This window comes from Pteropus medius, unplaced genomic scaffold, assembly GCF_902729225.1.
Source record: "Pteropus medius unplaced genomic scaffold, Ma_sr-lr_union100, whole genome shotgun sequence".
In the NCBI taxonomy this organism is placed as follows: Eukaryota; Metazoa; Chordata; class Mammalia; order Chiroptera; family Pteropodidae; genus Pteropus; species Pteropus medius.
In genome coordinates, this window is record NW_024354875.1 from 27,786,272 (window position 1) to 27,808,632 (window position 22,361).

A 22,361-nucleotide genomic window follows, 5' to 3' on the forward strand; every position below is an offset into this window, starting at 1 on the left:
TGCATTTTCTCTTTTCTTCCCGAAGGTTCTTCTAAGTTGCAATTACTACTTGGCCCTGTTCCACTTAATCGGTAAGGAGAGCCACTATTTATTAAGAGCTTAAGTGAGTCAGATTCATTAGAGGTTTTATATAAGTTCTCCCATTTAATCCTTGCAACAACCTGCGGCAGGTTATTATCCTTACATGCTTCTTTATGGATGAGAAAACCGAGGCTCACAGAGCCTATGTAACTTGAAGAAGATGAAACATCTAGTAAGTAGAAGAGCCAAAATTCAAACGTAGGCTGGTCTGACTTCAACTCTCGTTAACTGCTGCACTGCTCTGCTTAGACTTCTCTTTCATAGTTTCTAAGAAGCTATTTATAAGAACTAAGAACTGTTTATTCCACTCAGTTTACCTTGTTCCTCATTACTTAGCTGTCTCTGTGAAAAAACACATAGTTTCATCTGCTACCCAGATGTAGAGAATTTTCTTACTGTTTCTTAGACATGAAAAGTATCTTAATACAAGAAACAGTGTGGGCTTTGAAGTTGCCAGCATGGAATCCAGGTTCTGACACTTTTTTTTCTGTGACCATGGGAAAACCCTATAGTCTGAAAAATAAGAATATTATTTCTATGGAAAGTTGAGTGAGAATAAAAAGACATATGGCAAGTTCCTAGAATAGTATCTAACAAATGTCAGGTGTAAGATAAGTGGTTGCGTAAGAAACGAAAACAAATTCATTTTACAGATAGGAAAACTGATTTGAAAGCGTCTTGCTAGAACAGATGTTCTTTCTGCTTTCTCTATTCAATTTCTATAATTCTAGTATTTCATGATGTAAGTTCATTGGAAATGCTAAAGTTATTGTTATATGATGTCATTATGTCCGTTCAGGTAGAGAGCTATTCTCCCCTCTCCCACTCCAGAATTATAAAGTCTGTCACAGTTCCAGAATTGCAAACAAGGATAATAGCTATATTATAGGGTTGTGAGGATCAAAGGTAATGACATGTGAAAGTGTTTTAACAGATATGAAATATTTCAGAAATGCTCTTATTAAACATTTTCACGAAATGCCAGAAACAAAAGGTAGGTAAAAAGAATGATTAGAACTTTATATCATTGGAATTAAAAAAAAAAACTGGAAAATTGGAGAAGTGATCAGAAACAAGAGAATGTAGCTCAAAAGAAATAAACAGACATTTAAAGAAAAGCAGCAAGTGACTTTTAAAAGTGCTGTTTACTAAAAATGCAAATGAAATCGAAGATCATATTTACTGTATTTTTAAAGACAATTGAAAAAGATGTAGACAACACATTTTTCAAAAAATGCTAAGAATTTGGTTTACTAAGATTAGGTTACACTTATCATAAAAGGGTGAGAACTGCTTTGCTAGAGTGGTGTTAAGCATAGTAAGGTAAGCAGTGCTTTCACAGTGTGCTTTGTGAGTATCTGCTCATTAAAAATATTTGCGACCTTTCTCACCAGATGTTACAGTTTCTGAAATTACACCAAAGGGACTAGTCTTTGGGCTAAGGTTAAATATTGCTATCAAGGTTTACCTATTTAAACCGATTTCCAGTACTGATTATTCTTAAGATCATATTGGCAGTGAGAGCAGAAAGAATGATTTCAATAAAAGTAAGGAGAACTCACGCTTTATATTTTTCCAAAAATATTCTTCTAGGAAATTCACATTTTCTGCAATACTACTCATTAACACTGCAGACTGCCTGGCAAGCTCACCCTAATTTTGCAAAACGTACCATGTTTTCTGAGTTCCAAGAGGAATACACACTGCACAGTTCTAAAATTTTTATTAAAATATTTTTTCTTTTTCATAAATTATTTACAAGAAAATTTATTCAAATCCTTGAAACAACAAATGTTACAAAAATTTTTGAGAACAATTGCATTTTATTTCCTAAAATAAACAACTCATATTCCTTAGAAAAAAGATATAGGATGTTTAATTACTTAGATTTTAACAAAATAGTCTTTATATAAATGGGTTATAATCTCTACCATAGAGACACCAAATTTGCATGTAATCGAGAGTCAATTAAATAATCCAGCTCTCATTGACCCTCTCCATCAGAAAACATCTATTTGACATAGCATTTCTCTTTATACACAACAGCAGCCTCTGCTGGAGAAAGAAAGTATGTTTCTATTACAAAGTATTAGCTCGAACCTATTTTGAATTGGAAGAACTCAGATTCATTTCCCACTTAACCGACAAACTAAGTTAAAATAATTTTCAAGGTCTTAAAGATGTGCGGGCCTTATCAAGTATATCTTTTCTGATTTTTGGATAAGTTGGATGTGCTTCAAGAACCTGCAAAAACAAAGAAAAAAAACAAATCAAAAGAAGCACAAGAACTTGTAATTATTTACAAGAACTAGAGGACTACAAAACTTGCTAGAAATGAGCATTACAGTTGAGATTTTATTGTATTGATTCTGTAAACATAACCACAAATTTTAAAAGTAGCATCTGAGATACAACGACTCATTCATATCAATAGTAATTAGATGAAAACAGTAGAATATGAATACTACATGTAGAAAACACATCATATAGAATTACTTCCTTAATAGGGCAGTTGCAGAAAACAAGTATGTTCAATGATTTAAAGCATTTTATTAAATTTAGTTATGTATGCATGATATTTAATAATCCCTTAGAATTATTTTTAACTAGGAACACACATCACATTTATGTGGAGTGATTCTGAAACACAAATTTGTAGGACTACTGAGTCTAGGAGTAGGGAGATATTTATTAAAAAAGAAAAACCAAAACTCCACAAATGATTCTCATGTATAACCTTACTTCAGTGTGAAATACTGGCTTACAGAGAGATTCAGTAATCAATAGCAATCACTGAGGCCAAGAATTTGCTATAAAGATGCTGAAACAGCTATTTGGAATAAGGCACACTACACAACTCTTTTCTAAGGAGTTTTTCTTGGAGCTAACAGTGTTTAATATAATGCCTTATATGGAATATCAATGGGACAATGTATACATAAAGAAACTACAGTCTCAACCTGAAACTTAAAATGTTTGTCATTTTAGTAAGGGATCATTTAGTAGGAAACCAGTTACACAAAGGTAATCAAATGACTTCTAAATTACAGAAATACTTTTCATGTCTAATTTATAAATATGAATTTTCTAAAACCAGACTTGGATACATTCACGAGAATGTTTATTCAGAACAATGATCTGGAGAATCTATAACAATGCTCAAATATCTTCTGATAGAAAGACTATGTTTTATTTAACATGTTTCTCCTCTAGACTGTCTTTAAATGGATACAAACATTTTATTATTTGAGGTCCAACTAAAAACATATGTTTGATTTAAGTAAACTTTATAATTTTCTAAACTTTGAAAACTGACCATCTCTCCAGGTGTAACTGATAAGTCATTTAAGTAAAATACTACATCCTCTACCTCTATTCACATACATCTTAAGATTAACTAGACATAGGAAATTGTGCATCTGAAAACTTTTAAGAAATTTAAATTTAAATGTTACCTGGTGACATACGTCAATTGCATCCACATATCTTTTTGCTTTTAAGTAATTAAATGCCAGTTTGTACCCTGTTAAGACAAAAAACCATAATGGTATAGAACTATTTATAGAGCACACTGCTACTATTACCTCTTTTTTTGCCTCCTCCTTTTGCTCACTTATTAGAGAACTCTTAACAGAAGCTGGTGACTATACTATGACAGAAGTGATGAGATTAATAGAAGGTGGAGTGACATGAAAGGAGAACAGGTAGGAAAGAAAATGAAGTAGGAAAAAAGGACCACAGTGAATATACTATTGGGTAAGAAGACTGTCATCCCATAGATGTGGTTTTGTAACTTACAGATTATAGTAAAATTCGTAATAGGGCAGGAGATGATAACAGCTATTCATTTATACAGTATAGATTTATTTAGCACTTAACACATCAAGCAAACCGGCTCCTACAGTCACAAGGTTTATATCCTATTAGGAAAAAATGTACATTGTTTAAGTAATTATGTAAATAAATAATTTCAAAACTGAGATAAATGCTGTGAAATAAAGATACAAGCCAAGTGAGCTATCATAAGAAACCTGACTGGGGAGGAGGTAGGTGTCAGGTAATGTTTGAAGTCGGAAGGATGAGGTATATAACCTAGGCCAGGAAGGAGAGAAGCAAGAACACTTTCAGGCAGAGGGAACTGTACATGTAAAAGACACACAGGAACCAAATGGACCTAGAGAACACGGTGAGAGGGCAGAGCAGATGGGAGAGTGGCCCAGAATAGAGTGGATTAGTCATCAGATATTCCACATCAATGATGAGTAACAATGATCACAATTACTAATATTGAAATGTCACGTTTTGAATAGTGAACATTTAGAAAGTGTTAAGACATACCTAAATGACTGTTGTTTTCCTGTAAGAATGCTATAAAAGTAAGCAAAATAAGGGGAAGACAAAAAAAGTAATGGTGGCAGTGTATGCAATAAAATAATATAACATGATGTAAAATAATATGTAATTAATTAGTTAGATATTTCACTTTACCACTTTGAAATATGAAGAAGAGAAATATGAATGCTGCTCTTAGGCTCTAATCAAAGTACCAAACGAATTTTTAGAATTTCAAACAAATGTTTGAAAAAGATAATTGGCTAATGTAGTCTAGTCATCTGGTAGTAAAATGTAAGAAATAAGAATTATCTGAAATTCATAGTATTTGATACACACACACACATATAGAATAATCCTAGATGAAAACAGTAAGTCTCAGAGAGGAAAACTTGATATCATTACGAAGAAATTTTAAAAAGGATTAATAGTAGAGTTCATGACATTTAAAAAGGAAAACAATTTAAGATGTCATGCCAAACATACTTTATATGAAAACTAGAGCCAAAAACCCTGTAGATTTAGGTTTTGGTTTCTGGCTTTCTAACTAGCTTTGAGACATTAGGAAAGTCATCTGAGCTGTTGATTTCAAGTTTCCTCATCTAAAAATGGGGATAATGACTCTTTTCTCTTTTAGTATAATTTTAAAGATCAAATGAAATACTCATTGTGAAATGCTTTTAAAAATTTTAGTGTACCATGCAAATGTTAGCCATTTTTTTCCTGTGAAAACACTAAATTAGAAGCACAGAATTTTAATGGTGGTAGAAACTTGATAGATCATCTTGTTCAAAACATTTTATAGAGGAAATAAAGGGCTTGAAATGGCAAAGAACATGTGCACTGCAGCTGCATTATACCTGCCAAACTAATAAGAATTCATCCTGATGTAATCAGAGAGAGAGGAGGGGAACACTTTCATTATGACAATACTCAAGGCTAAATCTTATGGAAAAAACACAATCATATTAATGATAGCCTGACAAGTGCAAAAATGAAATGCGATATTAACATGGCAAGGCAGGTTTAGGGTGTTGGATGCAATGATAATGTTAAGAAAGAAACTAAAGAATTAATTGAGAACCTCAGAGAAATGCTTACTTAAGAAGAACACAGAAGAACTGATGAAATCGTCTATAAAATACACAGATGACACAATGAAATAACTAGTGAGTTGGAATCTCTATATTTGCTGAAGTCTCTCAAGAAATAAAATATTTAAATAATTTAGCTTATAAATGTATTCCTCTGTGGAATAAAACATCAAAACTTTAAATATTTTAAGGATTTTATGGAATTCTCATTTTATAAACTGACTTTATTCTGTAAGATGCACAACACCTGAGAAGGAAAAATACTATCAACAAATGTAGGTTCCTCTGTTCTACACAAGTCTAGTAAAATAAATGACACTATAAAAATATAAGGTAGGGGAAGTCCTGAATTGATAGCCCTTAGTGTAAAGATGACCTATCTGAATGCAAATTAAATGATTCCATACTGCGATGTGGCTGCTAAAAAGACAGATGTCATCTAAGGCTGAATTAACAACTACTAAATGCCTAATTTAAAAAAATACCTTAGTTATAAATACATTTAGTTCTTAAAAATCATACTTAGGAACTTGTTCATTTCTGGTGCAACAGTCAGGAGAGACATGGACAAATAAAAGACCCTTTTCCAAACTAACTGGCCATGGAATCTAATCTCTTCACATTTCTTTCTCTCTCTCTGTCGACCCCTCTTTCCCCACTCCCTCCCCCTCGCTCTCCTTCACTTTCTCGCTCTCTCTCTCTCTCTCACTATTTTAGAGTTTTCAGGAGACAGCAATAAGAAAGGTAAAAGACCTCAGAAGCAGGTTTATGTAAGAATGGACAGGTAAGTGAGGATGGCTTGAAGAGAAACGCTTAGGAGACATGACAGAAGTTTGGAATTAGAGGGCCATTATATGTATTTCAGATGCCACTCATATCTGTTAGAGTAGCTGGAGACTAGCAATCTTCAAACTAATAGCCTACCACTGGAACGAGATTATGTTTCTAGGTGCTCAAGTGAACAAATGCTTCATCGTCAAATTATTGTGGGAAATATGTCCCATCTGTGACATCTACCACAATATACTTTAGTGTTTAAAGGCTTGGGGAGTTCTGCAGTAAAGAACCCTGTAGAACTTGATTTAATGCAATGTATTTCTAACTTCCTTGACAATGGAACGCTTTTCAGCACAGGATTATAATTTTGGAAATAGCCGAGGGTAGATGGAGAGAAAGGGGCAGAATTAGATTAGATGTCCTCCAAACAAACAGAGACTCATCGACATGGACTACAGACTAGTGGTTACCAGAGAGTAGGGAGAAGGGGGAGGGGTAAGGTAGGTAGACAGGGTAAAGGGGGTCAAATATGTGGTGACAGAAAGAAATCTAACTATGGGAGGTGAACACAGTGTAAATATATATATGCCTTATTGTTAAAGTGTACAGCTGAAACTTATTGGATTTTGTTAACCAATGTCACCATAAAATAAATAAATTAAATAAATAAATAAATAAATAAATACAATTAGATTAGATGTCCTCTAAGGTGACTGAGGACAAGCTTGAATATCAGGAAATTACACTTAACTATTAGCAGCTAATAATCTATTATGAATACATAATTTATTTTTCAGAAGGACTGAGAAAAGAAGTTGGCTCTTAATGTGTATTTTGTTCTTCAAAAGAAAGTCAAATGCATTTCAATAAAGATTTACAAATAAAACCCAAGTTTCCTATGAAAATCAAGTTAAACTCACCTACTGATGGATTTGTCTGATTGCCATGTTTCCATGCCATCTCATAGTTTAGGGCAGCATCTGTATACGCTTGTTCTTTTTCCATAATGTACCCCATATATTCATAAGCTTTGCAGCAAGACTGGAGAAAAATGGAAGATGTATGAATGGATTAAACTCGACAGCACTAAGATTTTATGGGGTACTTATGACTACAGAGGTCAACCACATTAATTCATTTAAATGGCACATAAAACAATGATTTTCAACCTTGGCTATGGAATCAAATCACTTAAGGGACTTAATAATTAAGATTCCAATCCCAAGACCCCACCCTAAACCTGCAGAGGCAAGGGCATTTACATTTTACACATATACATGTACTTTTTATTACAAATAATTTCAACATATACAAATATAGAAATGATAATAATAAACACTATGAACCCATATCTTCAACAATTAACTCATAATACTATTACACCTCTACCCTACACATTCGTCCTTCTGTATTATCAGATAAAAATACTCAAATATTGTATCATTCTACCCATAAATATTTTAGTACACTTCTTAAGAAAATAAAGACTTTCTTTAAACATAACCACAATCTGTCACACCTAAATACAACTCCTTGACATGACCAAATATCCAGTTACTATTCAAATGTCAAACGGTCTTGATATAATTTTTTGTTTGTTTGTTAGGACGAGGATCCAAATAACGCCCACACATTGTGACTCGTTAAAACATCTCTCAATTTTCTTTTGATTTAGTACTTCCCTCTCTACCTCTCCCTTTTCTTGTAACTAAATGTAGCAGAAACAACATTTGTCCTAGAGCTTCTTACAGCCCAGACTGAGTTGAAGGCATCCTCGTAGTCCTTATTGTGATATATTCCTACGTCATTGATATTTCTTGGAAATTGTAATTAGACCTAGAGGGTTGGATTTGATTTTGATTTTGGGGGAGAAAGGTGAAAAATCCTAATAGAACAGTGCCCTGACAAGCCGTGTTGAAGCCTGAGGCAAAAGGGAAAAGTGAAACCCTATGTGTACATTTTTAGGTACATTATAATTGCTAATTTTTTTCTAAAATGTTAAATTAACTATTAAAAACTGAAGAATTAACAAGTGGATATATTAAAACATATTATTTTAAGTTTGAATATTTTATTCATATCCCAAAATTTATTACAATTTTATTTTCTTGACCTTAATATGCAAGAAAATGTCAATAATACTTTCATTAAAACCATCACCCATTGAAACATACAAACACTGATATCGGGACACACAATTTCCCTTTTGCTTCAGGCTTCAATATAGCTCAGCACAACCCTGTCAGATCCTATCTATTTAACATTTTGATATTTGCTTTAAAAAAACATTGCATTAAATTATTATTTATCTTGATTACTACAATGAACTGAATGTTTGTGTCCCCTCCAAATTCATATGTTGAAACAAATCTTAACCTCCAATGAGATGGTATTAGGAGGGGAAGTCTTTGGGAGGAAATTAGGTCATGAGGGTATAGCTCTCATGAGCAGGATTAGTGCCCTTATACAAGGGACCTCAGAGAGTTCTTGCACCCTCTTTATTGCACCGTGTGAGGATACGATGAGAAGCTGGCAGTCTGCAGCCTGGAAGGGGCCCTCGCCAGAAACCAGCCATGCTGGCGCACCCTGACTTGACTTCGAGCCTCTGGAATTGTGAGCAATAAATTTCTATTGTTTAAAAGCTACCCAGTCTGTGGTACTTTGTTATAGCAGCACCGACTGACGATGATAATTACTGAGATTTTAAGTGCCCTTTTAAATTTTGGACCCAAAGTGAACGTTTCACTTGTTTCATCTCAGTCCAGCCCTGTCATAGATACCGTGTTCTATGATCAGGAGGCACATAATATCTGATTCTCTTTTTGTGATATTATACCTATTCATTAACTCATCAGGGTTGAAAATGGTGATATTCTATCATACCTTTTTCATTTATTAGCAGGAAAACATCTATAATGAGAAATGTCTCCTTTTCCACTATTTTGTTACCTAGTAGTATAGCTCACAAAGAAAAGGAAGGATAAATGCTTAATTCTTTACTTTTCTTGTCTGTTTTAGAAATAGTTCATTAGCATATTTCAGTAGTGACCAATTAGGTTTATTTTCTCTCTTGGATATTTGGAAAATCATAGATTTAAACATATTTAGTGTGTTTCAATTCACTGCGCTTCTTATTTTTGATGATATTTAAAGTGTTTCAACTTTGGCTAGTGGGAGTGTCTTCAAGTTGGCTCCTGAGCCCTTAATGTGACCCTAATCATCTTTGATAGCTTCCTTGCCATCTGGTATGACAAGATGGTCTAGTGTCATCTTGTACATTTCCTGTCCCAGATGTGGATGATCTCCATTTTTTAATTACATAATTCAAAGTTTCTAAGTTCTAGTTCCTGAATCTTATGCTTCTAATATTGACAAGCCTAATCGGCAGGGCTAATGCTTCTAAAGTAGCCATCATGTTCAAACATGCAATGTATTGCTGTCAGAGTTCTGGCAAATTGAAATTCCATCTGCATTGAAACCTTAATTCCCATGCCATCTTGCTTAATCCTACACTTGGCATAGAAGGGTCAGCTGATTTGCAATTTTGATTTTCCAAAGTCTATTAATGAGTACTCTGTTTTTCAGGGCCAATTTAACTTAAAATTAGATCTATAAACTGTAAATTGATAAATGGCTTGATGTTATGATTTAGGTTTTTAAAGTTCCTAGGAAAGTAACTTAATAGTATCAGATGATCTCTTTAATAAACAAATGATGCATTTTGTAATCTAATTTGCTCATAAAACATCAATTTTCTGTGATTAAGATTTGAAGTAACTGATATGAATCTATAAAGCTAGAGATCCCCAAGTTTCTAAGTTGCATACAATTATTTCTCAACAAATAGTAATGAATTTTAAACTTAAAAAATGTTTTAATAAAACATCCTTTTTATGTGATTTAACACCAAAATGCACTGTTAGTAAAGAGCCTTAAATAATTTTAAGGACTTAAAGATTTTCAATTTATACCTAAAGATAAGGACTTTTTATTACACAAATCAAATTAAATGCCGAAAAGACTTTTTCCCACAAAATAGATTATGCACAGTGGATTCTAACAATGTGGAAATGGCATGCAGCTGCAGTAAATTCATCGAGTGTGTCTTAATAGAGGGACAGACGTCCGCAATTAATGTTATTCTGCAATTTTCATTAGTTCTGAGATGATATGGGTAATCACAAGCAAACGCTTGACATTCCAAAAACACTTTCTGTAAGTAGGGCATACCACAGCTGAAACTTGAAACTGCATAAATCTTTTTTTTATTTTCAAGGGTAAATGGCTTATTAATGTTAATGTTTAGTTCCTGATTGTGGTAAGAATAAACATTTAATTTTCAAAACACACAGGAATCCTTAGAAATGAACCAACACTCTATAATAACCTATTATAGAATGCTTATACAATGGTTAACAATTTTTACTCTGCAATCACCTACCCTATTATGACGCAGGCACCGTTTTAACAGTTCTTCTGCCATGTCGTACTTTGCTGACTGAATATAAATATCAGCAAGTAGCAGCCAACTCCTCTCAAAGTCCTCAGCATCGATAGGATTCCAGTTCATTTTTGCAATCCGTTTAAGCTGGTTTCTGGCTCTTGGAGTCTGTTTCAAGATCATGTAAGCTGTTGCCATTCCCAAAAGTGCTGGAATATGATCCTTCTGTAAGAAAACAAAACTTGAGACCCCTAGATTCACAAACGTGAATAGATGGCCAATGTTTAAAAGGAAAACTCATAGAAAGTAGCAAGTGCTACTTAATATAAGAACTGGCCTGTGGATTTTATTTCTGGCTCCATTCAGGTATCTGTCATTATTTAAAACAGACATTGTCATTATTTAAAACATCAAGTAAACTCAAGCTGCCATGAATCACCACACAATTCCAGACAATTAGGGTGACTCAGTCTTTAATGGGATTGACTGGCTGTTTTGGTTTTGTATAGAAACAGAAAAAATAAACAAAATTCTTTTTCAGTGTAATCCTAATAGAACATTGTGTTTCAAATTTAACATTTTGGATCTTTTGCTCTTTCATCCATAAAACAGGAATAACAAACAGGACGACTTACCTGCAGTGATATTCTTTATCTATAATGACTCTATTGCCCTTTTTCTCTCTTTTTATTTTCATTTTATTCAAAAGCCTCTTCTAAAAAAGTTCATCCAATGAAATGTTATAAATATGGGTATGCAATTAATTAATCATATAATTGAAAATTATATGAAATACATTTGTATTAAAATATGCTTTTAGATTTGGAGTCTGTAGCTTCTTGACAGTGTCTATAAACCACGATGTCCTTTTAGACAGAGTTCAAAGTCAGAATATGTCACTCTCTGAAACCAACGAGCTAATAAGAACTAGCATAAAATGGAGGGCATTAGTGATCGCTCCAGGAAACCAACTTACCTAAGCAATAATGAGTATGTCCCTGATAAAGCTAGGGTGCTTCTTAAATTTCAGCAGAGGGCTTGTGATGCTTTCATAAAGAAGAAGCCTTCAGTTTAAAATACAAATAAAAGATGAGAGAAACTGTGATTTAGAAATTATAGTATCATGACTAGAATAAAGGTGCACTGTAAGATAGAAAGTTTGAGTAATTAATAAGGAACAAAAGGATAGCAGAGTGGTAAAATGTTCACTGTCCAAACTGATCATGATTAGAAGTGAGAAATAACCCTGGATTTGAGACGGGTGACTCATTAGTGCTGGATGAAAACAACTTTTAAGAATATAAAATTTCCTTGGTTCCAACTTTATATTTATCACTAAACTTCCAATATGTAATTTTTTTCATTAAGGAATGGCAAAAAAGGTTTTATTTGAGTGCTAGATCCAACCAATTGGTAGCAAATTCTGAAGACATGTTCACTGAGCTCCACCCTTATCTTAGGTGGGCTAGAGAGGAAAGAAAATAGAGACCGGCCATGTATCTGTCAGCTAGGTCCCAGGAAAGCCTAAAAGAAGGGTCCTGTAAAAATGTCCAGACCTGTTCACATACTAAAAATAACCCACACTACACATTTAAAAATATCCCACACTACACATTTAAAAATAAGTTCTCTGATTTTAAAACTATATACCTCAAGTTTGATTAGAATGAAACAATTCCTCACAGATGGATCACTCCTGAGTGAACTGAAGGTTTCTAAAACTGCAAACCTGAGTTCTAACCCCAGCATTAGACTAACAATGTGTTTTCTGGTACAGACATCCTAAAGCATTCAGACAGCTTCTCTCACACTCAGTCATTCTAAGCTACAACTTTAGATCTCAAAGGACAATATAGCTATATTATAAACAACATACTTTTATGGTTCAAGGTGATAGGATAAAAGCAGGTGAAAAAACTCTCGAGTTTAATGTATTTTCCACCATTTCCTCCTATGACTTCCTGTCACATCCCTCTTTTTCAATCAATCTGAATGCTGCATGGTGCTGTGAATATACCTTATGCTTCCCCGCCTCCTGCCTTTGTTCCTATTTTCCACTTCACATAGAATGCACTTTCCCTATCTCTGCCTGTGAAAATGCAATTCATGTGGTTCTTCTTTAAACACACTTTCTCCACAAATGGGTCTCCCAACTCTCCTTATAGTGTTGCCTACAGCATTTTTATTTGCTAACTCTAAGACAGAATTGTCATAAATTTTGTTTTGTACTACAGTCAGTATGCTTGTCTCATCTTCCTTGGATTATTAGAAACTTGAAGAAATGGGCTACATCTGGTTTATCTTTGTGATTTCCACTATGCTTAGCACCCACTGGCTACTTAATGAATATTTACCATATTTAATATATGCAGCCTATGAGTTAAATGAAAAAAATGCAAGATAAAATTTGTTTATGAAACTTCAGTTCATATATTAATCTTTGGATAATCACTAAACAGATGTTAGTATATTAACAATCACATATGTAAGAATGTTAAAAATATAATGAAATAATGCAGTCTCACGAACACAAAAAGTGACATATTCTTTCTAGGAAACAGCTGTGATGTCACTGCTGTTGGTGTTCTCTCTCAAACCTCAAAATTTAAACTCTCTTTAGTTACATGATTTAAACTTAGTTACATAATTTAGTAACATGATTTAAACTCTCTTTAGTTACATGATAGAAAGAGAAAATTTGGTAGCTATGACACCTTACTTGAAATGGTGCTTTATCATGTTCTTATAGATTTTCTTAGACTTACATGACAGACCTGGTTCTGGTCTCCGTTTAGTCAGCTACTGTTATCCAGCTGCTGCTACATAGCCAATTCAACTGAGCACAACCCCTGAGAACATTACTTCAATGTCAGCAGAAGGCTTGCTCCAAGATGTTTTGCTGTCAATGCTACCTTGCTGTTTTGTTCTAAGAGTGGCTTACAGTGATAATAGAGCACCATATAGGATACTTTTACCCAAATGGCAATGGGAGTTGTAGGTTTCCCAAAGTACCTCCAGGGTCCTAGGAGACACAGGGAAGGGGACATAGTAGGGGGTTTTAGGTAGTTTATTGCTACCACTATGACCTCTGCATCACAAGAAAACACAGCAAAAGTCTATAAATCCTCTGAGAGACACAAAATTATGAGTTTTCAGTAGCTTACAACATTGATGAGTAGAAGAATATGAAGGCTAATGAGTATGCTCAGAACTAGCTATTGCCAACTGCTGATGGGGTGGGTGCCTAGAATTCCTTCCTTAACATCAAGTAATTGAAATGTGGCACTGTGTGAGGGAAGTGAAAACAGAATACGAGAGTAAAAAGGGAGGTGGAGCCAAGTGGGGTGAAGGGAAAGCCTTTCATATAGTAATAATAACGATAAATTGCAGGGGGCCATTTTTGTTGCTAAACTTTTTCAGTTACTTACATAACTGAATTGTAAGTTGTCAGTATTGATCTCACTTAGCTTTAGAGCTGGAAAAATTTCAAATTCACATAAGCAAAAAGGTGAGCTAAGAAGGTAGCTAGGTGTTTATTTCCCCTTAGTAAGTAAACTTAGGCTACATCTACAACACAGATCTTCTCCAGAGGATAAAGCCATTCCCTTGAGAATTTATGCCCTTTTGAAGAATTTCTTTTATTTATAATTTGCCATTCTAATAGTGACAAATATATCAATAATACATCAAAGCAGTAACAGTATCTCCCTGGAAACAAAGTACATTGTGTAAAACTATGCCAAACTATATATCTAATGTTTAATAGTAGTTAAGTAATTATGTTAATATTCAGGAAACAAACAACTAATCAAAATACATATCTCTGTACTACCACGGAAAGATAATATATGAAGCTGAAAATTTACTAACCTCTGATGTTGCTATTTCGGTGAAGGTATTCAATGCTTGCTCAACATTAGACTTCTGTTTGGTGGCCATTAGGCAATAGTTTTCCATTACACGAAGTTGAACGTGACCCTGAACAGTCTGGGGTTTTAGTTCTTTAAGGAGTTTTTCTGCTGTTCTCACTGCTAATTGCACAGACTCTTGCTTCTCAGTTGAATTACTGTATACAATTAAAAATAAATCTCTTATTTCTATTACTCATGAAGTAAAATTCATTGAGATTAGAATGAGCTCTAGGGTAGGTTTCTGTGTAGGTTTCTTTTTCTGTCACCAATTTAAAAGTAATCCTTTTGAAGACTGCCACTTATTCTCTTCTAATACAAAGTTAAGCACATTCTCTTCTAATACAAAGTTAAGACTGCCACTCATTCTCTTCTAATACAAAGGTTATGCTTTTTAAAAACAAAATTAATATAGCCTTAAGAAAACACCATTAAACATTTATTCACTCGAGACTGAAGACAAAATTTGGACAATATGCACATGTGGTAAGAATGTTCATTTCAGCCAATGTAAAACTAGAATTCAGAATAAGTAAAATCATACAAATATCAAGCGGTGTAGTCACTCAGAAAATGAAAGAAATGAAACGAGGGAGCAAAAAGTAACTAATATTGTTGAGGTACCCACTACATGCCAAGCACTGGATTATTTCAGTTAATCTCTGTTGAATATATTTTATATATGAGAAAACTAAGGCTCAAACAGGTGAAGTGATTTGCCAAAGGTCACATAGCTAATAAATGATAAACCTGAGATTTGAATCTAAGTTTGTCAGACATATAAAGTATAATTTACTTTCCTCACTTAGCTGCCTATCAGATGCTCTGAAATTATATATCTGTCAAAAGGTTGTAAATTTCAAGTGCAATGACAACTTAAATATGTGCTAGCATTTTTCTTATTTTTTTAAACATACATCTATATATATGTATGTATGTATGTATATGTGTGTGTATGTGTGTGTATGTGTGTATATATGTATATATATACACACGCACATATACACACGCACATACACACACACACACACACACACACACACACTGTACTGTGACCAATTTAAAGAGAGGACAAGCAACAAACACAATTGGATAGAAATATAATCACTTACCAGATTTGTACCACAGTGGCTAAGAGCAGGAGCTTTGAAGGAAGGTAAAATTCAGTCCAAATCTTGCTCCCACCATTTACTAACTCTATCACATTAGACAAGTTAAGTCTGAGCTTATTTCACAATACTGTTATAGGGAATAAATAAGATGATGCATGGGAAGTATATAGCACAGTGTATGGCATATAACTACCATTTGTTAAGGAGTTACTATTATTGTGTGAATAATTTTTGCCAAAGTAATCAAATTCTTCAATGTATCCTACTTTCTACAGAGGAATTATGGGAGTGTCCTCATAATGTGTTTTTTCTGATTTAGGAAACTTCCTAAATGTGTTTCATGCTTGTTTTAGAGAACAGGTATTCTAGTTATGATTTTTTTCATCTGACCTTTCATTAGCGTTATCCTAGAATTTAGTTCTCTTCTATAAGGTATCCTTGTTTTGTTATCCTCAACAAGTGTTTTTTTTTAAAAGTGTAATTAGTCAAATACTACTTACCCCAGGTCTCCATCCAGATTTTCAAATACTTCACCTCCAACAGTTTCATTATCTGGATTCAAACAGATTTCTATCATATTATAAAGGGAATTTTGGCCCCAGTCACTATCTTTCCGAGCTTTATTAAAATGTCGAAGGGCATCATTTGGTTCTCCAGTATACCTTGTTAGATGTATAAACAAAAAAAAAATCACTAATTTCAATCACTGACTACAAATTTTTGTTATGTATAATCTGTTTGGTAAGTAAAATTATTAACATGTTTTAAAATGTAGATGTTTTTTAAAACAAAGAAAAGCTTATTATACTTTATCCATGATGAGAAAAAAACCTTATGAAGGATTTATTTGTAAGGGATTTACCAAAGATATAGTCCTTTACAGTACTGATATCCTGGCTCCAATTTTGCTCTGGAGTTACATTTCTCAGCCATTAAGAAAAATCTTGGAACATCCTCAAGTTTTCCACATCTTCTTAGGAAATCAATTAGACGAGACAACGTCATATAATTATCTAGAAACAGAATATTTCAGCTATAGACAACATTTTATATCTTTTGTTTTGATGGTTATAAGCCCACTTCATTGAAGTATAGTTTACTTCAAATGAAATACAACTTAAATATAAGCAGAGGAATACCTTAGGAGTTATATGTCCCTAAAGAGACTGGACAATCTATCAAATGATAGATTTGTGGATCATCTATCAAATGATAAAGGTTCGGTTGGTCTGATCACAATGAGAGAAGGTTCTAGATAGGCAAATATAAAAATGTAGCTTACTTTTCAATTGTTCCTAGAACTAAAATCTTCTAGAAACAGTGGATAATTTAAACTCTAACTACAAAATTCAGGGAGATTGATTTGACTGCACAGGACAAGTCTATCTCTGAGACCTCCTCTTCCATTTACTGCGGCAAATAAGAAGCTGAGAATAGTACATTTTGATTATAATGTTTGGGGTGGGCAATCAGAAATCTTACTCCAGTCTTTCTTTATTATGTGCAAGTACCTAACATACTAAAATCAGTAGCTGACCAGTTAGCATAGGACTCAAAGACTTGGAAGTGTGGTTGCGTGTCATTTCTGGAGTACGAGTTCCTTATACTAAATTTATAAATAATTCATTTTATATCTGTTTATAAACAGTCCAAAGAGCCAGTCTATCAAGCCAATTTTACTATTATCTCTTTGGAAAAAATGCTAATGCCAAGTAACCTGGGTGAGACAAAATTCACATGACAGATGAGGGTTTCTTCATATCTTACATGTGGGGCAATACTGCCATCGATGGCTTAAAAATATTCAGAAGGGAAGACGGCTGTTTTTTAAAGAAACCACGTTGGATAATTTGCTTAGAGGGATATGCTGCAATATAGGAACAGCTTGAGATAGATCGAATGAAAATATTATATACAGCCCCTTAAATGGCAATTCAGAGAAGGAGAAGGAGCAAAATAGAGTCTAGAACCCAAGGTAGAAATGGCAGAAAAAAAAATGACTTAGGCTTAAAGAAGTAAGAGTAAGGTTTGGGCAACAGAAGTAGGAAGATAGGCCCATATTTTGGTCTCAGAGTAAGAAGAAGAAGTGAGATCATAAAATAATTAATAGCATTCTTTTAAACAATACCTGAGTATAAGCTGGGACAGACAGGGTGAGAAACAAAACATGCCCTAAAGTGGTCCAAAGGTGGGAGGAAATTTAAAAAGGTAATAAAAATAATAAGAAACTAAAATGTTGATGTTACCATGAAAACAGGACTTTTTGCTTTCAATCTTTGCCCTAATCAGGTGTATTTTATTTATAAGTAGAAAGTGTTATTCTTTAAAGTCAAAGTTTTTTTAAAAGCATCAGTAAATACAGCATGTAGAGTATATCTGATTCTTTGAGTTATCCTACTTGATGCAGAGCCATTTCTTTGTTCACGCTGCCCTAACGAGGCAGCTCCGACTGCACGTGGCATCATCCTGAGACGAAGGAATTAGGGTTTAGGAGAGAGTTCAATGACAGCTCTAGAACTTCCTCTGAGATTTCAAACTCTTTTCAGTAATACATGTAAGCAACACACACTACTGTTTCCATCTTCCCTTTTTTACCTTTCTCTTATCTCCTTCCCTTCCTACTTCCTTTCCTTTTCTCCACCCACTCTTCTTTCCATCCAATATTTATTGAGCACCTACTTGCCAGATACTATTCTAATTCCTGGAAACACAGCAATGAAGACAAAGTTCCTGGCAATTTGATGCTTATGTTTTATTATTTATAATTTTTGTTTTGTTTTATTTACAAGGGTTATATTAAAAAAAAAAAAAAAAGAACGAGGAATGGAGCATACTAAAAGGTGTTTTCGATACAGGATGGCTAGGGAAGGGCACTCTCCAAAGAGGAATCAATGGAGAAAAACAGTGAATGAAATGGATCAGCCGCCACATGAATATTTGGGAGGAGCATATTCCAGGAAGAGAGAAGAGCAACTGAAAAGTCTTAAGGCACCACTCTGTTTGAGCTGTTGCCTACATCCACTATCCCTATCTCTTTCATTATCAGAATCCTGATTTTGTTCCATGCAGCACTGTGTTTAGCTAAAAAGATGGTACTTCTCACTCTCTTTTGCAGCCATGGAGGTGCTTCTAGAAAGCGTTTTTTAAAGAAAAAAAAATGATGGTTCGCTGGGGAGGCATGCCCTTTAGCCTACCTCCACCCCTACCTACCTCATGGAGATCCCAGGACATTAATAACTAGAGCTGCAGTAGCCGTCTTGGACCATGAGCTGATACTTAGAAGTTAGGCTCGTGATGGTAGAAGAAAAAGAAGAATTCAGGTTTCCTGATGATAATGGAACCTCAATACATTCCTTGCATAATCTACTTTTAAATTTTTTACATAAGAAAAAAAAATGAAAGCCATAATTATTTAGGCCACTAGAATTTGGGGGGAGGGGTTGCTACTTTTAGCTGGAAGCATTTCTAAATTATCTGGAGGCAAGGAAGAGAAAACAGAGATGAGTTATGAGAATGTTGCAATAAACTACGTCAGAGATAATGATGGCTGAGACCAAGGTGGTAGCAGTAGAGGTGGTAAAAAGTGATGAGATTCTAGAAATATTTTTAAAGGCAGAGCTAGCAGGGATTTGCTGACAGAACGGGTGTGGTGTATGAGAGAAAGATGAGATAAAGGAAATTGTACAGTCTAGGGACTGAGTACATGTTAAATGACAATGCCATTTACTGACATGAGAAACAGAGGAGCAGATTTGGAGGGAAGGGGAAGATCAAGTATTCTATTCTGGACATGTTACACTGGAGAGCCTCCTAAAGGGCTGAGTGGGAATGCAAACAGGCAGTGGTATATATGAGTCAGGACTGCAGATATACAGTTGGGAGATATTAGCATTTACATGTTACATAAAGCCATGGGCCTGGATAATGTCACCTGGCGGGGGTGGGGGTGAATGTGTTAAAAAAAAGATAAAAGGTTTGAGAACTGAGGTCTGAAACATTCAGATTAAAGGTCATAAAGGGAAGACAGATCTAGCAAAGGGGAGTAAAAGAGAGTAGATAGCTGGGAGAAGAAAAACCAGGTAAGCCTACCATCCTAGAAGACAAGTGAAGACAATCTTTCATGATGGAGAGGGGACGAAATGTGCTAAATGTAATAACAGGCCAAGTAAGCTGAGAACTGAGAATTAAACACTGGATCTGGCAGTGTGGAGATCATCACTGTCCACCCTGCAGGAGTAGCTGCACTGGGGCTCAGGAGTGGAGGATACAGACAGCACATACAGAAATTCTTTCAGAGGAAATTTGCTGTAAAGGAAAATGGAGGAAAGGAGTAGTAATTGGAAGGGAAGAGTAATTGGAGAGTTAAGAGTTAGTTTTTATTTATTAAATACTTAGAGTTGAGATATCGCAGTATGTTTGTCTGCTGATTGGGAAAAAAGAAATGATGACACAGGAGAGAAAGAGAGAACTGCAGGAGTAAAGACTTTTGGGGAGTGAGGAGTGGTGTCCAGTGCCACTGGGAGAAGCTGGCTGCAGATGCAATCACAGACCTATGGAAGACAATGGCTGGGGAGAGGGCAGACAGTGACGGGAGGATGGAGACCTTCCCTTCCTCATATTAGAGAGATAGGAGGCAAGGTTTTTAGCTGAGGATAAGGAAGAGGGGAAGGGAGTTGGAGGTTTGAAGGGGAGAGGAGAAAGTGTAAAAAGTAGCTGGAGTGTATTCATTGGAGAAATACAGTAAGATTGCTAGGCAGCGTCTGAGGGCCCATTTGGGGTCTGTGGTCATAATTTAAAGTGAGACAGTCAACAGTATTGTATTTTCCTTATAGCCATTTCAGCTGCTCAAGGGCAGGTATTGGATTCACTCAGGGTTGGGGTTTTCCTAAGGAGCCTAACCACCAAAAAGAAGAGAAATGCAGTTGATTGCATTAGAAAAATATAATCAGTGAATATTTACCTGGCTTGCGTTCTAAAAGCTGTTGTAAATGAAACACTGCTTGTTCATAGTCCTGTTTTCTGAACATGAGATCTGCCATCATCTACAAAGATAAAAGTTGGTTCTAAAAATATTGCCATATACTTTACAAAGAATATTCCTCCTATCAAGATTTAGTATTATGAAAATGCTTATGAAAAACACGAGGAGGGCATGGTTTTATAAAAAGGAGCCATTTAAAATTCAAGTATACCTTCAGCAGATTAGCACTGAGCTCAGTGTAACAGAAGATAATGAAGGATGTGAAACAGATTGCTCTGTTCACAAAACTGTATTTTTAGCAGAAAATATGTTTCAAGTGGTTATTTTAAAAACAAAAATTTGAAGAGAGTTGTATACTCCATGTGCTACCATAGAAAGATGCCTCACTGGGCTTGGCTAAAATGATAAGATGATTTAAACAAAACATTCTTAAATCCTAAATATTTTAAAGGAATTTAAAATAAGCAAGACCTACTGAGATATTCTTATGTTTTTTGTTTTTTTTCCCCATTTATTATTATTATTTATGCCTACAGAACTTGGTCTTCCTAGGTGGTCTCTCATCCAAGTACTAACCAGGCCTGACCCTGCTTAGCTTCTGAGATCAGACATTGGGCTTGCTCAGCGTGGCATGCCTACAGATCACGGACTATGTGACTCCACTGGGGCGTGAACCCAGGACCTTCTGCGTGTAAAGCAGACGTGCTAACTGCTACACTATGGAACCACATCCTTTATTACATGTTTTAAAAGGGAGACTTTTTATATTTCTTTTTAGTTATAATAATAACTTTCAATTAACCCCACAAACTGTCATCTATGCAGCTGTTTGAAAAGCTAACAAATACTTCAACCTCAATAAAAATGAGAAAGAAAAACAAAACTCTATTTAAAACACATCATTTTAGAATGATAAATGAAGTTTTTTTCTGTAAATCTAAAAGTCCTACTGAAACTTATAAATTAGTCCATCATGTCTGGGTAAGTACTTAAAAGTTAGTCTTTAGCAAATTATAGCTTTATCACATGAACCTCTCCTGACCAAGCATCTTCCTAGGCATAAAAGAAAATTAACTAGGCCCAAGATGACAAGTCAGGCCTTATTTATAAGAACAGGTTTACCATTCTTACAAAATAAAAAAGATTCTTGATCTTTATTGGTAAAATGTAATAATAATGTTAAAAATGTTATTTTTTCCAAAAGCCAGCATGAGCCAGGCCTCTCATCTAGTATTAGCTTTATCGGGTAAAATCTGAAATTTCCACATGGAATATATAATAAAACTGCCTTCATAGCACTGAAGTCTCCTGGACTAACCATGGTGGCAGCTTCATTGTCCTGGTCGCTCTGGAGAAGCAGAGCACAGTGACGGAGGCAGGCATCAGGGTCATCTTGTGCCAGGTATAATCGTGCCAGCTCTAACATTATCTACAGAGAAAAAGGGCAAGATTTAGCAAGAAACTGTTTGGAATAAAAAGTGACTGAGGAAAATGTCTGGACACAGAGTAAGCTTTAATTGATCAAAAGTTATCGCAATAAAAATGTCAAGCACGGTAGATAGGAAAATTATAGGCATGCTCATCTGTTTTCTCTTATACTGGAAAAAAATGGGAAAACAGGTTGTTACTCACTTA

The 22,361-nt window shown here is 34.6% G+C and overlaps 1 protein-coding gene across 4 annotated transcripts in view; it reads right to left on the minus strand.

The window, feature by feature from the left end:
* Positions 1-1,787: 1,787 nt before the first annotated feature.
* TTC21B (tetratricopeptide repeat domain 21B) overlaps positions 1,788-22,361 on the minus strand; it is a 66,091-nt gene continuing 45,517 nt past the window's right edge. For 2 of the 4 annotated variants that reach the window (XM_039855230.1, XM_039855229.1), the window contains 9 exons: positions 22,045-22,155; positions 20,706-20,787; positions 16,608-16,758; positions 16,246-16,407; positions 14,596-14,791; positions 10,726-10,950; positions 7,205-7,325; positions 3,537-3,604; positions 1,898-2,325 (listed from right to left, as the gene is read on the minus strand). In XM_039855230.1, coding sequence (XP_039711164.1) covers positions 2,248-2,325; positions 3,537-3,604; positions 7,205-7,325; positions 10,726-10,950; positions 14,596-14,791; positions 16,246-16,407; positions 16,608-16,758; positions 20,706-20,787; positions 22,045-22,155 — 1,194 coding nt within the window. In that variant the 3' untranslated portion in view covers positions 1,898-2,247. Of the gene's footprint in view, positions 2,326-3,536; positions 3,605-7,204; positions 7,326-10,725; positions 10,951-10,995; positions 11,790-14,595; positions 14,792-16,245; positions 16,408-16,607; positions 16,759-20,705; positions 20,788-22,044; positions 22,156-22,361 lie in introns of those variants that run through there. The other 2 variants (XM_039855231.1, XM_039855232.1) reach the window with 2 other exon arrangements.